This window comes from Alosa pseudoharengus, unplaced genomic scaffold (assembly GCF_046254945.1).
Source record: "Alosa pseudoharengus isolate Yale_2024_CS ecotype anadromous, Long Island Sound unplaced genomic scaffold, YU_APseudo_1.1 YU_APseudo_1.1_scf_6, whole genome shotgun sequence".
In the NCBI taxonomy this organism is placed as follows: domain Eukaryota; kingdom Metazoa; phylum Chordata; class Actinopteri; order Clupeiformes; family Clupeidae; genus Alosa; species Alosa pseudoharengus.
The window spans coordinates 23,947,487-23,965,214 of NW_027468848.1; the positions used below are offsets into that span (position 1 = coordinate 23,947,487).

The 17,728-nt window shown below is 43.1% G+C and overlaps 1 protein-coding gene across 2 annotated transcripts in view; it reads right to left on the bottom strand.

Annotated features, from left to right (window-relative positions):
• Positions 1-17,728, bottom strand: part of LOC143106664 (disintegrin and metalloproteinase domain-containing protein 9-like) — a 44,429-nt gene that overhangs the window by 16,655 nt on the left and 10,046 nt on the right. For both annotated transcript variants that reach the window (XM_076271052.1, XM_076271050.1), the window contains exons 3-7: positions 16,395-16,453; positions 12,141-12,219; positions 5,171-5,247; positions 1,680-1,905; positions 1,289-1,354 (exon numbers count right to left, since the gene is read on the bottom strand). In XM_076271052.1, coding sequence (XP_076127167.1) covers positions 1,289-1,354; positions 1,680-1,905; positions 5,171-5,247; positions 12,141-12,219; positions 16,395-16,453 — 507 coding nt within the window. The remainder of the gene's footprint in view (positions 1-1,288; positions 1,355-1,679; positions 1,906-5,170; positions 5,248-12,140; positions 12,220-16,394; positions 16,454-17,728) is intronic.

Below are 17,728 nucleotides of genomic sequence, written 5' to 3' on the forward strand. Positions count from 1 at the left end.
GTGGAGTGGAAGAATGCAACAGAGAAGGAGATTAGGAGAGAAATGATTCCAATTATGCTGGAAACAATTACTCACCCAAACAGCTTGAAACCCAAACCCACAATGCATTCCAATACAATTGCACCCATAAAGTCCATCATCTGTGCTGTAGTATCTGCCCAAATATCAGTCAACTACTGGCCCTCCACCATCTTTGCTAATCCCATTGCCAACTCTAACAGGATCTCAACAATCTGCTGTGGTCTGTTAACAATATGCCAAAGAGTCTGTGATTTACCCATAACAAAAGCCCTCTTACAAGAGAGTAAAGAGAGACAAGCTCCAGGGGCAGCATCAGAGATCAGCTGTCCGGTGCGTTTCTGAATGGATATGATTACAGAGTGAAGCCGAGTGTGGCGCAGAGGCTAACAGCAAGCTGGTGATGAGGGGAGTGTTGTGGATGAGGACATGTGCAGCATGATAGGGGAGTGTTGTGGATGAGGAGGTGTGCAGCATGATAGGGGAGTGTTGTGGATGAGGAGGTGTGCAGCATGATAGGGGAGTGTTGTGGATGAGGAGGTGTGCAGCATGATAGGGGAGTGTTGTGGATGAGGAGGTGTGCAGCATGATAGGGGAGTGTTGTGGATGAGGTGTGCAGCATGATAGGGGAGTGTTGTAGATGAGGAGGTGTGCAGCATGATAGGAGAGTGTTGTGGATGAGGAGGTGTGCAGCATGATAGGGGAGTGTTGTGGATGAGGAGGTGTGCAGCATGATAGGGGAGTGTTGTGGATGAGGGGAGTGTTGTGGATGAGGAGGTGTGCAGCATGATAGGGGAGTGCTGAGGATGAGGGGAGTGCTGGTGATGAGGAGGTGTGCAGCATGATAGGGGAGTGTTGTGGATGAGGAGGTGTGCAGCATGATAGGGGAGTGTTGTGGATGAGGAGGTGTGCAGCATGATAGGGGAGTGTTGTGGATGAGGGGAGTGTTGTGGATGAGGAGGTGTGCAGCATGATAGGGGAGTGTTGTGGATGAGGAGGTGTGCAGCATGATAGGGGAGTGTTGTGGATGAGGAGGTGTGCAGCATGATAGGGGAGTGTTGTGGATGAGGGGAGTGTTGTGGATGAGGAGGTGTGCAGCATGATAGGGGAGTGTTGTGGATGAGGGGAGTGTTGTGGATGAGGAGGTGTGCAGCATGATAGGGGAGTGTTGTGGATGAGGGGAGTGCTGGTGATGAGGAGGTGTGCAGCATGATAGGGGAGAGTTGTGGATGAGGGGAGTGTTGACGGGGGGGAGGTGGCGATTACTCACTCTGTCTAAATCCACAACCAGCATCAGCTCCACATAGTGCGTCTGGAGCATTATGGCCCGCTTGCTCTAAGAGAAAACACACACACACACACACACACACACACACACACACACACACACACACACACACACACACACACACACACACACACACACACACACACACACACACACACACACACACACACACACACACACAGACACAGACACAGACACAGACACAGACACACACACAGATGCATTACACATAATTATGCTCATACATAACCAGAGACATACAAAGATACACCAAGTTACACATAAGAAGACCCCCCCCCCCCACACACACACACAAGCATTGATTTGCCAATATAATACACTTTCCTACACATTTACACATATTCACACTTACTCTGGTTAAATGACTAACAGTCTCCCCAAACAAGTCACTCTGAGAGTGGCCAATGGTTTGGTCGGTGGAAGAGGTTTCATTGTCGTCATGGCGATGGGCATGAGTGGTTCCGCAGCTGAGAGGTTCCGTCTCCTCATCCTCCAAGCGGTACACCACGTGCTCAAAGTCAGAGGAGCCCTCCAGAGGCTCAATCCCAAATGTGGAACTTCTAATAACTAACCGTCCACTAAATACAAAAAGACACACACACACACACACACAAACACAAATACAAATAAATATGTTTATATTAGGGTTGTCAATCGATTAAAAAAAATAATCTAATTAATTACATACTCTGTGATTAATTAATCTAAATTAATCGCATATATAATTTTTACTGTGAAAGTATTTTAAATATTTAAATTCAAATGAATCATTGAATAATCAGCATTAGTGACATTAAAGTTCAAAAGCTATTTTATTATTATTTTCACTGTTCAAATAATTTCCATAATAATCTATGATATGACCTAATATGCTGAGGGAATAAATTCAAAAGTGCTTTGGGAAGAAGTTTTTTTTTTTCACATGCAAGGCATTTCAGGCCACAGATATAACCTAGGGGACACAATGAAAATAAATGAACACTCCCCTCAATGTCAACACTTATTTCTTTGCATTGATGTGCGACTATAGAGTTGATGAACTCCGGTGATATTCAAATTCCTTGCTGCAGACATCGCAGAGGACTTTATTTTCAACACTTTATTTTTTATCAACACCATCAGGCCGTTTTTTAAAAGTAAATGTTCCAATCAATGATCCAGGCAGCACGTTTTCTTCTCTCCTTCATTTTACAGTCTAATTTTTACTGACTAGAACGGCTCGGGGTCAAAGGTCATACGGAATCGATTAATCTGCACTAATTTTTTTAATCAGTTTTTTTTGTCAAATTAATTAATCGAAATTAATCCATTATTTTGACAGCCCTGGTTTATATATCAGGTGGTTATACTACATGTTTTGCGCAGCAATATCCTGTGAATGTTTTCTCTCTGAATGTTGTGCTGTGGTGGTGAGGTGATGTTTGTAATAGGTCACTCCTGTTCAGTGAAAAATAGGTCACTGGGGTTTTGTGTAAACAGGTCATTGGGGTTTTTCTTTTTTTCTTTTTGGTGAAAAAACTGCAACTGGAAATGCAACACACACAAAGTCAAAGCCACACAATGTAGTTATTGTGCCTCAAAATAACAGCTTCAGCTCACAATATGGAGAACTGAGCCTCTGACATTGCTGATTAGTGGCTCATGAGAGGCAAATTCCTACATTGTGTTACTTTAAAGGATTAGTTTATTAGTTGTACTAAAAGAAACATTTTAAGAGATACAGATAATGTACTGGACAAAGCCCTTTCCCAGGGATTCTTGGTCTTCTAGAAGCAGGCAAACTTATAGTGCCCCAAACTTATAGACTGCTTATAGAGTCCCCTTAGATGCTCACACTCTATCTGCTCTTCATAGAACCCTTAACCTATTAACCCTTAATGGTGGCAAACCATTTACTGCACAGTAGCTTGACCCTGTTACAAGGCCACTGTTACTGGGAAGCTACACCAAGCGCGTAACTGAAGCGTTCCGTTCGCGACGCGTAAAATCCATTTTAGAAGACTGGTCTATTTTTTTTCGAACATACTCGCCGCTATCACGTCTGGTGTACAGTAGCTACTTCCATTGATTACAGTGGAAGCTAATTGTTGCAGCAGACGCAACACAAACGTAATGCTTCAGTTACACGAAGCATTGGAGCCAATGGAGCATCAGAGAGAGAGCTTTTTGAGAGGATTAATCAGAGGATTGTTAACAGGCCCTGTTCATAGCTTTTCAGTGGGAACACATCAGGGAACTCTAAAGGCCAAACTCTGGCTACTGGGACAAATACATTAACATCGCACTGACCAGCTGCTTTAGTGTCACTGAAGCAAAGCCCTGGTCTCCTGACTCAAGACAACCAAGCTCACTTCCTGTTTCACTCACAGGATCCAGATAAAAGGGGGGGGAGAGTGAGGGGTAAAAATAGAAAGTCTGTTCAAACCGCTCTGTTTGAAAATGGAAGACAGGTCGTCACTCTAAGATCGAAGTTACACGAGACTCAATTTCCTCTAATTACTTTTGCCAGGGGGTGGGAACAACAAACAAACACACACACACACACACACACACACACACACACACACACACACACACACACACACACACACACGCACGCACGCACACACACACACACACAGACACACACACACACACACACAGATGCTGTTTAAGGTTCAAGCTCCAGGAAAATAAATAGTAATATAAATAGATAATGAACTTTTGCAACCATGACAAAGGGACAGGTGACCGTAAGATAAACATAATTGAATCAGCACTAAATAGGTTAGCATTTCTTCCGGTCTTTGACATATGATAGACAAAAGAGCCTGGGTGTTGGGCCAACTCATTTCCTTTACGGTGGAAAACACTTTTCTTATTTCCTCTTGCTGTGTGGACTTTAATGACGAGCAACACAGTCCTACTGGGAACAGACCTCCTTCTGATACTTTCCCTTTAAAGAGGAAGGGCTAAAGCTATTGGCAGGGGAGTCCTTGGAGCTGCCCAACAGTCCCTACTTTGATGTTTGTTATCACAGAGTTGAACTGCTGTGGAGGTAGAAATACTAACTAGCGCAGCATAGCATAGCATTACTGATTGTAAAGGAGATTTGGCACTTTTGGCCTCTGTGAGTCATAAAAAATGAGTCTTGGAGCTTATGGAGCTTGAAAGACAAGACAACCTTGAGCAGCGTGGAGGCCATGACTCTTTGCCTTCAGGGGATGAGATGGAGAAATGAATTAATCACCGAAAGCCTCTTCAGCTTCTTATGTCTGGTCACTGTTATTTATTGAGCGCTGAGATCACTTCCTGGCATCTGAGATAATTTACTGTACGTGATTATGCACAAACAGATCATTCCTCTGAGCTCTTCTTGTCTGTCCAATTAATGGCGTACTAGAGCCATCTATATATATATATATATATATATATATATATATATATATATATATATATATATATATATATATATATATATATATATAAAAACTTAGGTAGAGATCCAGCGTCTGTTATATGGAGTGTGTCACAATGATGTGCCTACTTGTGTGTGATGTGTTTGCATTGGGTGGGGTTGGGAATGCAGTATATGTCACATGCTATATGTGCTGTTATATGTTACATCACATGTTATATGTGCTATATGAGGTGCTGTGCTCACATTATCAGCTATGGAACATGGAGTAATGTGTGAAACCCCCTGGGGACATTAAAGACTTTATAGACTTAAATCTATCTATCTATCTATCTATCTACCTATCTATTAATCGATCTATCTATCTATCTATCCCTCGATCAGGAGAGAATACAAGCCTACGTTGATGAGAGCAACAGAAGGTAGGGTAAGAGAAGGTACTTTACTTGAGTCCAGAGCAGAGGCTGAGAGACGCTGAGGACCCTTCCACATCCTCCACATAGCCTTTGTAGTGGCAGTGGTTCTGAGGAGATGAGGGGGGTGGGGGAGAGTGGGAAGACATGGAAATAAAAACAGAGGATTAGGTAATTTACAGAACCAAAAAAAGGCTTAAAAAAAAACTTAATTAAGATTTCAAATTGTAAGACTCCTGTCAGGGTACAGAGAATTACTAGTAGCCTTTAAAATCATACATAAAGGAACCACATAACAATGAAAACACAACTCTTTCCATTGTAGCTGCATAATACATCATAATTTGGCCCTGTATTCTATCAATTAAACTGAAATGCTTTACAGTAATTCACATACACTCATTGTGTTATTGCTCTGTGCATTCATTCATTTCTCTCTCAGTGATGTGAAGCACAGCTGGAGACTGATGACAAACTGTTGCATACATTAACATTTCAGCCACTTTTCTGTCCATGACTTCCACCTGCTTTTCATTTAATTCTGTCCATTTTGATACACCATGAAAATAGACCTGTTTCTATCGTTCAGCTAGACCTCTTTCTATTGTTCAGATGGTGTAATATTCCTGTACCTCAATTAAATCTAAATGCTATGTCAAGGTAAAGGCTTTGGGCTTGCTAATGCACACTGATTGTGTTATTGCTCCCCTCCCCCTCTCTCTCCTCCTCTCTCTCTCTCGCCTGTTGTTTCAGAGCTCCAGCTTTAACAGTCTCACTCCATCAGCACACGTGAGAGCAGCCTCGCAGCCAAAGGCCTGCTCCCGCCGAACAGGAACAGACACAAAGCCTGATTCTCCACCGCAGCTCTCTGAGGTGATTACAGACAGGCACTGTTCTTGTCCCCGCACTGCCTGCCAGCAGGCACATTACATAACGGCATCAACCTGGCCTGGGAGGTAAAGATGCACACAGCGGAGGAGGTGGTGGCGGTGGCAGGACTCGTGGAGACGGCCCAGGTCTATAAATAAGGCGGCTGAGCATGAGGTGGAGGCGGTCCAGGCTGAGGGGCTTAAAGCTCTCTGGGCTGCTGACCTGAGGTCAGGTGATGTGAGAGCTGCTTCCATATGTGAGCTGAAACATATCTACATATCTCTACATGTGCACAGCACTCACACTAGTTAACAGAGCCATACTACCGTAACTCACATGTGTACATCAAAAACACACAAGCAGTTACCATAAGGGTATATGCCCGCTGTGTATTCTGTTAAAGAAATAAAATAATAATAATAATAATAATAATAATAATAATAATAACCACATTAGTATTATTATTGCTATTATTATTATTGTTATTATTGTTATTATTACTATTATTATTATCATCATCAGCAGCATTTTTATTATTATTACCAAACCCAAGGTCCCTTTACAGAGGAGAAGAGCTTCCCATAGCTCATTACATTCAGGCCTCGGCCTCCTCCCGCTGTGTTAGGGAGAAGGTCACCATAACTGTGCCTCTCACAGGCAATGTATGATGTCATGGCATGATGTCATGTTTTGTTAAGGAGGCCCCCTTTGATTCATACTCAACTTCCCTGATGGTGGTATTTAGTTTGTCTAATCAAATTCTCTCAACTTCTCTGCCATCTCTTGGGACTGAGGGTCACATAATTATCCATAACATTTCAAACATAATATAGAGCATGTGTGTATAGTCTGTAACAGAGGTCGTGGACATTTTAATGAGCAGCACACACACGCACACACCCACTGTGAGAAAAACAGAGAGAGAGAGAGAGAGAGAGAGAGAGAGAGAAAGAGAAAAAGAGAGAATGTCACTAAATGAGGGCCAAAGTGCCACTCACATTAGGACAAAAAGCTTGTGTCTAAAAGGCCAGTCAAAGCCTGGTAATGAGCCGAATAGCACTATCCAGCCAACCCAAACTTTGAGACAAACTGAAATGCAGACTATAGCACAACAGTAACACAACCCTTGGGTGGCCCCTGGTATACTGATTTACTGAACCAGAGCCATTCAAGTAGTCTTATTGCTAATCAACTCAACTTTAAATTGCAGAATGACTTCCTTGAAAGTTCCTCTTCAGAGACCTCGGGCGTGGCTGGGGAGAACAGGACTCTGGACTCCTGCTGCCTCGCCAACAGATCAAATACGCATACACACTCTTTGAGGAAGCTTTATTGGCTTCTGGGGAGATGGCAATCAGGAGACCGAGGAGTGTCAGATCCACACAGACACACTTCCTGCCTGGTCCCTGGAGCTAACAGTTCCTGTGCAGCTTCCTTAATCCCTCCCACACGTTCGCCTGCTACATGGAGTCTTCCTTCCAGCACTTTCTCTCCTTGTCTGTCCCATCTGACTCATCTCTGTGTTCCAGGAATACACTGTCAATCGCTCCGTTTCTCAGCCTAGTCTCTTACTCACATTTACAGTATTTGCTTACTCCCTCGGCCTCACATCGTATAAACACGCTCAATGTTTCCTTGCTCCTTGCTACAAAAACAAAAAAATCCTTCCTCAACATAGACAATCATGGAAAACTTAAATGCTTTTTCTTTTTCTTTTGTGCTTCACAAAATCCTTGCTATCCTTCGCAATATCCTTGCTATTTTCTGTCTGTTTTCTTGTATTGCATATTGCAATCTTGCTGTTCCCGCTTGTACTGCATGGATTTCTTTGTGCTAACTGTGGGCCTCTCTCTTGTTCTGTCTGTGCACTCACAGCAACGCAGCACAAGGACCAAGTGCCAGAAACGGACGCCAAGTCATTCCATCACTTGGCCTCAGTGTAATTTTGTTCATAAACAATCTGGCAGGACTCGAGTTCTGTTCCAAATGATGCAGGACACTTCCAAAGCCAACCTTTGTTACAGAGACACTGCAAAAACACTGTAAAATCGGAATGTATGTGTGCGTGTCTATTTGTCTTATTCATTGACACCTAATGGCTTGGTCCACCATTTACTGCTGAGAGCACCTGTGCATGACCTTAATGTGCCCAGCAGTGTTGTGTGTTGTCTGCCTCTGCATTCACCCTTCTACTCCATGTTCAAGGTCATCTAAGGTTATCATGTCGTCTCACGCATTTTAGGTGAGATTTTGCCCAGGTGGCGATAACACTGAGCACTTCTCTGAGTTCCCATTCATTGGCTTCCTTAAAATATTGAGCTTTTTTGTGTCAGCATAATATCCATATATGGAATGCTTCCAGATGTTTCTCACATGATTCCGTCACTCTCTCGTGAGTATGTGACGAACAGGGTTGTAGCCTAGTTAGCAGATTTAATCATGATGAATAATGAGACTCTCAAGTCTGGAATGTGAGGAATGTTGAGATTCCTACAGGGGGCAACCAGGAACACTTCTTCATGGCATGTCTACACACACATACACCACACAATACAACACACATATACACACACACGCACACACATAGAGAGAGAGAGAGAGAGAGAAGGGCCTAACCCTCTGCTGACCTTGGCTTAGCCCTAGAGAACCTCTGTAGTCTCATGCAGGGGATGTGCTGACGCTGTGCTAACAGCTGACCAAGGCAATTATGCTACAGCACACTTCACAGATTACTGTAGCTCAGAGAACAGGGAGAGATGGCTATAGAGAGAGAGAAAGAGGGGAGAGCAGCATGTACGGACAAACCCAATTTTAGTGGCCATTTTCAGTAGCTGTCCTTTCAGCAAACAGACTCTTAATGACACTGAGTGGATGTGGTGAGTAGAGTAGGCTAATTATTTTTAATGTCGGGACACTTGTTTGTGCAGTTTCTGGTGAAAACCACATAACTTTCAAGCTAACCGGCATTAAAAAGGGGAGGAGATTCACTTTCCCTGTACAAGGGTGAATAAGTTGAAAACTACACATATCTTAGTGAAATCACTAATAACTTTCATGAAAAAAAATCAAATAACTTTTTAAAGATAAGCAAAAATACTCCTATTTATTTTGGCGCAGCTATAACAGACGTAATAGTTTTCAGTGTGTTCCCCAAAGACTCTGTGGAAGTTCTCTCCATTCCAAATCAGAGGGTTTTCATTAGTAATGTGGGAACCCTCCATGGCATGAATGTCCACATAAACAGTAATCTGGAGGCGTGGGATTTGTTTGTTTGCTTCCTCCATAGCTGAAGTCCTCAGGCCTGCCATCAGATTGAAGATTCCTCTACCAAACAGGGCTTACAGAGTATTGTATCTACACATTAGCTAGGACCCATCATGTGAATCCTTTTGAAATGTGAGTGAAAGCTTATTGGAGTGTAGATGAAAGCATGGTTCTTGGTATTTGGAATTAATCAGCTGTGTTCACTAGAGTTGCCTGCCACCTTGTTTTTGACAGCCTACTGTTGTTCTCCATGTCTTCCATTCCGTGTGTGATTGGAAAGTGTGATTCTTGTCATATATAAACACTAGAGCAGCGATCATGGGAGTCTGCTGGTCAGTAGATTACTTGTTCTGCACTAACATCAGCATTTAACCAGAGTGATGGAGCACAGGGACGTTTGTGTGTGGTGGCATTCCTCATCGGACATCCAGTCGGCTGTCCATCCTGATGATGCTTCTCTGATGTAAAACAAACACTGACCAATGTGCCAGGGTGCCACTGACAATGCCATACCATGCCCATCATATCCAGTAGCATGCTGGAGAGGGCGAGGCTCTGCTGGACTGAGATAGAGAGAGGTTCATGATGTGCACAGTCTGAATCAATCCTGAGATGGACTTATGAAGAGACGGACAGGACCTCAGCAATGTAGAATGAACAATAGAGTAAGGCAGTTTCACTGGATCTAAACAAACTTTTCACTGCAAACTGAATTTGCAAGCTATTATCAGGCTTTTACTATTGTGACTTTGATTCTGATTATGTCACACAAAGCCAACAAAAATTCAAAAGGCTGAGTCTATTATTTGAAGCTTTAGAGTTGCTGAGTTCACCTTAGGGTTTGAAGCGATCATTGCGATATGTGAGACTAAACTGTTTGTTTTCCTGCAATATTTCCCAAGAAGACCAGTCCCCTCTGTCTGTATCCAACTCTTTCCATGAGAACCCTGGCTACGTAGTGTGCCTTGGGGTGACCCCAGTTAAGAGCATGTAGGCTTGGATTTTTATAGGCTGCAATTTATAGGGATCCCATCGGAGACCCATGAAAACTGATCTGGGTATTGAGCCGTTGGAATATCAAAGCCTCAAGAACACAATACCTTCTAACAGTGGCAAATACAATCCTGGCAGAGGCTAATGACTTGCCCCTCATTGTGTGGAATAACTGATATTTGAAATAGCCATCAAGAGGGCATGTTCCTTTTTAAAGTGAGTGCAGGAAGTACACTCCACAACACTCCACAACAAATTTCATACAAACTTTGATGATGAAGTACACTTCGTGCTTTTACACAGGAAGTTAAGACATGTGATTTATTAGGGTCAGACAACTGCAGCCCTGAGGGTCCATTTCCCCTGCCTGGTCTACACTGTGGCCTGGAGCAGTGCTGTGTTGCCAAGACATTTGACAAAAAATACAAGAAGTCAACTGTCTGGCCAGGGAAATAGTCACAGCCATGAGTTCATGGAACATACAAACAACAACCACACACACACTCACTCCACACCCGTCTTAAAAGTGAAAATGACCTGCAGTGATGGAAATAAGACTCATACTTCAGTAAAGCTATGGCTGATGTATTGGTGTATGTCTATCTTATAGGACAAGTGAGACTTTTCCATCATGTTTGGCTGTCCCTTTTCCAACCATTTTCTGCATCTGTTCATTCACCTGTCTCAGCATATGCCACAGGCTCGCCCACTGAATTCTTCAACTTTATATTTCATAGGGAAGTGGTATGCTGTAAAAGAGTTATTGCTTAATATTGCCACATATCTGACTTGTACTATCACTATGTCAGCTGACATTCCAAAGAATTTCCAGTAAAAGATGTGGATCTGGAAATGACCTCACAGTAGGCCTTATCATCTTAACGTTTTGACATACATTTCCTTCCTTTCAGAGAAAATCTGCCACCATCGACTCTACAGTTCGGGGGGGAAAGGGCCTCTCCTGCATCTGGCTCTAATTTTCTGTAAGAGGTACAACAGAGCCAGCTGTGGCCTGCATAGGCTGCATCCTTCTCAACTAAAAGGACACATTTAAGGGTGACGTTTTTTTTTAAGGCAATGGATGAGCCATTTACTAACTACAAAGTAATTTGAATTTAAAGCAGAGAGAGGGATACAAGTGAGAGAGAGTGTATTGTGCACTAGACAGTTGAGGAGGCCTTCGGACAGTCTGACAGCATGGCATTAGCTTTCAGCAGCAGGTAAGCTGGTTCGGTGGTCATGGATGATGGACAGGGCAAAAGAAAAAAGGTCTGTTTTGTAGTTGGAGCCAGACCTGACCCTGATGTACTACTAGAAGGGGGGGGGGGTTGCTGCACAGAAAAGACCCTTTTACATTTTATAGAAACCAGCTGTTTTGGGGGATGAGTTCATAAAACTGGCAATGCCAACTGACAGCTAGGAAGAGCCAGAGAGAGAGAGAGAGAGAGAGAGAGAGAGAGAGAGAGAGAGCAGAAAGAGAGAGAGAGCATATGCGCACACACACACAGACACACACTCACAATTCTAATGAGCAGTGCTCACACAACCAGTAATGACCATCAGGTTAGCAGACACACTTAAAGTAATGACGTGACATGTTGGAGAAAATAAAGAAATAACACAGCAGATTGAAAGTGGCACAACAACTTCATTAGTGTGTGTGTGTGTGTGAGTGTGTGTGTGTGTGTCTGTGTCTCCACACACCTTTTTATGCTTGCATGCATTTGCACAGGCATCTATGTTTACTTGTGTGAATTCAAATTAGTTTATGCAACAGAGTATCTTTATCAGTAAATCTGGTGTTGGACAGTGAGCAGGGCCTCAAAAAGCTTTACACTTTCACCCGTGTGTGTGTGTGTGTGTGTGTGTGTCTTACCTGCATGTTGGGTCTCCGGGTGATGAGAGAGCCATCTGTGTCGTATGTGAACACCGCAAAATCTGCTGGAAGCAGCTGCCTGTAAACAGAACACATCCAGATACCGTCAGCTGTGTCTGGACACAGGAGCCTCCCACCCCCAAACACACACACACACACACACACACACACACACACACACACACACACACACACACACACACACACACACACACACACACACACACACACACACACACACACACACACACACACACACACGCACACGCACACGCACACACTTATTCTATGCACAAATAAACCACAAACAGATACAAACTCTCTCTCACTCTGCCAGAAAACAGAGCTTCATCATCCCCAGATGTCACAAGAGACATACTTGTTTGGTGTCCTCGTATGGTTGTATAGCATATTATAAAACTCAAAACGTCATTCATCAGTTTCGCCCAGAGGTTACTTAAGCACAAAGGCCAAAAGTTTAAGAGTGAGCTCCGTGAAGAGGTTTTGTGAGTGTGTGTGAGTGTGTGAGTGTATGTGTGTGTGTGTGTACATGTGTCTGTCTGTCTCGCTCTCTCACTCTCTGTGTGTGTGTGTGTGTGTGTGTGTGTGTGTGTGTGTGTGTGTGTGTTTGTGTGTGTGTGTGCGTGGTGAATGGGTGAGGCGGCATGTGTATGCCAAGAAGGAGTGTTTGGAATGTTGCGTCCTTCCATCAACACCCACCCACCCACCTCTTTCTAGTTGGATCATTTCAGACCATTTCCTGAATTGTTTTAGAGACAGGCAAACCTCTTTTCTATAGAAAATAACTCACTTTTGATCTCACTTCTCACTTCAACTCAGATCATAACATTCACAGTTGGGTTGATGAATTAAACTGAATGATCTTATTATGGTATGTACATTGTAAATACTATACTGTAAGTAACCAAAATACAATATTGTCTTGTTCCTACTGTCACTTTGTGTGTGTATGTGTGTGTGTGTGTGTGTGTGTGTGTGTGTGCGTGTGTGTGTGTGTGTGTTTGTGCATCTATCTATATTCTACTGAGAAAGATATTGCTCATAAAATACACACAAACAACTGAGTTTCGACACACTCTTCTGTCATACACACAGTTTGTAGCACCTCTATCAACGGATTTTACTGGGAATTCTTTAGAATGTCAGCTGTCCTATGAAGGTGGGTTACTGTGGAATTTTTCTTTTTAAACAAATGACAAAATTGACACTCATAGTAAATTCATAATCATAGTCATACGAGCATATTCTTAACATATATTGTCCGTAAGCAGACCATCGGTTAGGTGATACATGTCAAATTGTAGTGTAGAGTGATAGTGCAAGTCAGATATGTGGCAATATTACGCAATAACTCTTGTACAGCATACCACTTCCCTATGAAATATAATATACTTTAGCTGTAAAGTCTTCCTCATGTGGATTGCACATAGCTATTTCATTTGTGTGTTGTTAAGCTTGGGGCTCTGCGATGGGACAATGTTTACATGTTTTTTTCTCTCTCATCAAATCTTGTTTTGCACGTGGGCCAGAGGATGACTTGAGATGGGAGTGGTGCAGTTGGATTCAGCAAAACTCTCTGAATTACACAATTTCTTCAGCTCAGCTCAGCAATCTCTTCTTGGCTTCAGTTCTACTTGTTGTCTCAAACAGTAAGGTGTGAAAGCTGTCAGGGAAATTTCTCTGAGTCACTAAAATGAAATGATCTTTCATTCCATAAAAAGGAGTGTCTTTAACCCATGTTCATGATTTATAAGTCTTTATACCTTGTCTGACATTTAAATTTAACACCCCCTTTGTTTAGTACTGTATATAGTATACAAATAGTATCTCTCTCACACACACACCCACACACACTCACACACAGGTGGAAGAGGGACTGATTTTTGATAAATGTATTGGATGTGCATCTTTACACATGCACACACACACACACGTACACACTAAAATACACACACACACACACACACACACACACACACACACACACACACACACACACACACAGCTGCAGACGTCTCTGAATCTGACCAACAGTATTCTCCTGTTTGCGCTCTGTGATCACCCCTCTGGCCTGAGCCCAGTGGCTCTTCGCCGGCCGGGCTGACGACACCCGAGCTGCCTTGAAAAGTCTCCCAGCGGGTCGGAGAGCAGGGAACACAGCTGGAGAAAATCAACCCCTCCAAACCCCCACCCCAACCAGCCCCACCAGCCCTGAAGAGGCCCAGATCCCCAACAACATGACTGATTCTCTGAGGGACCGCGTCATATACTCAGTGTTGGAGATGGACTGCATTGTATCCGTTAGCTATTGCCCACACTTTTAGTCAGCTGTCATCCATCCATCCATCCATCAATCAATCAATCTGTCAGTCAATCTTTATTTATTTAGTGCCTTTTGTGCAATGTACTGTAGCAATCGAAGGTGCACTGTTACAACAGCACACCAAAACAGCATAAAATAAAATCATGATATCTCTGATAAAAAGCCCATTAGTCTAATGCACCTGAATAAGGAGGGTGAAGTCCCAGAGCGTTAGAGGAATCCTAATGAGGCTGACACACACACACACACACACACACACACACACGCACACACGCACACACACACACACACACACACACAGGCCGACTCAGCAACAGAACGGAGCGGAGCGGCACTGTCTGGCCGTCCTGGCCTGGATCTCATCCTCTGCCAAGTCTCTTCTTAAGGAGATGAGGACAACGTGCAGACGCCTTTCCAAGGCCCTCGTCGTCTCTCCAACAAAAACAAACAGCCCAGAAGACAAACCAATAAAAAAACTGGGAGGAGAAGGGCTATTACCCACGGGGTAATAATATCTGGGGCTGATATCACAACTACAGTCAAGCCAGATAGCGCTACAACGGGGCCTGAACCTCCCAACTGGGGCATGGATTTATTCCTTGTTTATTTGTCAAAATGTCAGTCAACAGCACTGAACGATCACACAGCTTTTTTCGAGTGAACGCAACACACACAGTTAACACACTGTATGCATATGCATTACTTATCAGGCCTGTGTCTAGTAAAAATCTACATACTTGCAGGTCTGTGGCTGTATGAGTGGGCCACTGTGTGTGCGTGTGTGTGTGTGTGTGTGTGTGTGTGTGTGTGTGTGTGTGTGTACATTTGTGATCTGGTGCACGTGTGGTTTGATTGCGTTTACAGAGAGCACCGAGAGCTGAACTGCCTCCAAGCTGGAGATTAGCACGGCTGCAGACAGGATTTGAAAAAACAGGCTGAGGCTCAGAGTGGAGGCGCTAATTCAGCCACAGATATTTACAGTCTGTCAGTCTCTTTCTTACTCTCTGCTGAGAGAAAGTGGAATAGAGCATTATGTCCAATATTCCAATATGTGGTTTAATGTTCTGCATTTCTCACTAGTAGGTCACTTTGACACTAAAAGTCTAGAGCAGCTGATGGATCTTTAGGTGAAGTCGTGCTGTCTCTCCCTTGATGCGCATTATTGTAAATATAACTCTGTTCCTGATTTTTCCTACCATTGGTCTGACTTGGTCTTCATTCCTCTGTGGTATCAAAATTACCATCACTGCTTTCAAAAGAGAAGTGATTGTACAATCAAAGAAGAAGAAGACGGTCAGGCGAAGAGAAAGAGACACGAGTCATGCTGCACGATGACACCAAAGCCAGTAAGGTCTGCACTGTCCCTGAGATGTGCTCTGTACAATTAAGGGAAATTCCGATCAGTTTGAAAGTAAGCTTGACTAAGCAACTATGGAGGACCGCAGGTGTTACTGAAAAAGTATATAAAGTGAATTTATTTTATGTTGGTTTTGTAAATCCCTTTTTAAATTAGAAGCATTTATTGATGGATTAATACGTCATTTACAAGTTATTTTCATAATTTCTTCTTTTTATTGCTGTAAACAATGGCAAACTAATGAAATCTTTTATTACTTTTTCAATGACACCTGCGGTCCTCCATACAACAGGTGCAAAAACCACAAATAAAACAGCATCTTCGTATGTTTGCTGGTTCATGCATAAACAGACACTTCAAGCCAAATTGCCATGTTTTAGTCATTGCAGTACACTCAACTGCAAGCACCAATTGCCATTTGATTGGTCACCAGGTGGGTTTTGTGGGTATGTGAGAATGGATATGGAGAAATGGGTGAATATGTGTGTGTGTGTGTGGTGTGGGTGTATATGTGTGTGTGTGTGCGCTTGGTTGGGGGGGGGGGGTTACTCACTCGTTTTTCTCTAGAACCAGGATGTGCTCCTCTCCCTGGGCTTGGATGACATAAGACACCTTTAAATAAAAAATAAAAAAGAGAGTGAGCTTAGAAAGAACAGTAAAAAATTGAAGATCCTAACCGCATATGTGGAGAAAGAAAGCAGTCATGTGTTATTTTTAAGGCGATCATATGTTATTTTTATTTATAAGGCTTTTAAGAGGCATTTATAGAGCACAACACTTGACTGATAACTGTTGTGAGTTAGTGAGGATGTGAGTCCTTTCCAAAAGGCCTCTATAGTCATCTGCCACAGAGACAAGCAAGTTTTGAAAAGCAAGACTCCAGTACTCCAGTAGGAGACAGACATTTTTACACTAATCACTGTTGCTCTGGTATGACACACACACACACACACACACACACACACACACACACACACACACACACACACACGGAGCTGTTTGTTTTTCGGGGAGCATATGGAGTAATGATGATTCCGTCGTGGCCACCTGCTCCATTAAAGCTGTAACCTAGCGACCCAGCGGGGATGCCGTGCTCAACAATCATGATGGCTCTGGACAGCCATAATGCGTTTCTATGGATACAATGATTCTATGTTTCCCCAGCTGGAGAAGATGATGAAGATGAACACAGAATAGTGGGCTTGCAATTTAGCTTCAGTTTTTCAGGAGGAAAGAGAGGGGGGCTTGAAATTTACCCACGGTGCCTTGAAAGGCTGTATGCTCTCAACACTCAGACAGTGAACAGCCGGGCCAAGACTGGTCTAATTTGTTGTTAATTTGCACACCGTCGGGTTTGGTGTAGCCAGTTCCATTGATTACACGTCCTTAAGCTACATACACTCTCTCTCTCTCTCTCTTTCTCTCTCACAGACACACACAGACACACACACACTCACACACACACACACACACACACACACACACACACTTATAATCAGTTCTGCAGACACAAAACAAACTGGCTTGTTTGATCATTAATCATGATGAGAGAAGAGACTGTCATGGTCTCAGGTAGCCCAGGTGATTAGTCTCAGTTTGCATAGGGGGCACGTGCGGCCTACTGCGGCTACAGTGCTTCATCCTGAACTCTTCACAATGTTGCTGTCGCTCAGTAGAACAGTGAACAGGGGCCAAACCAAGGGGAAACCAACACAGTTTGAAATAAGGTGTTATGTTTGAAGGCTTTTACCTTTTTTTACCTAAATATATGGTTTTGTTTGTTTTTACGGGTCAACATCAATGGCATTAACAAAAGCTGAAATTTGGTTGTTTGCTGAATATGAACACAAAATCTGACACATAGCAACATCAAAAAGTTGAATTTAA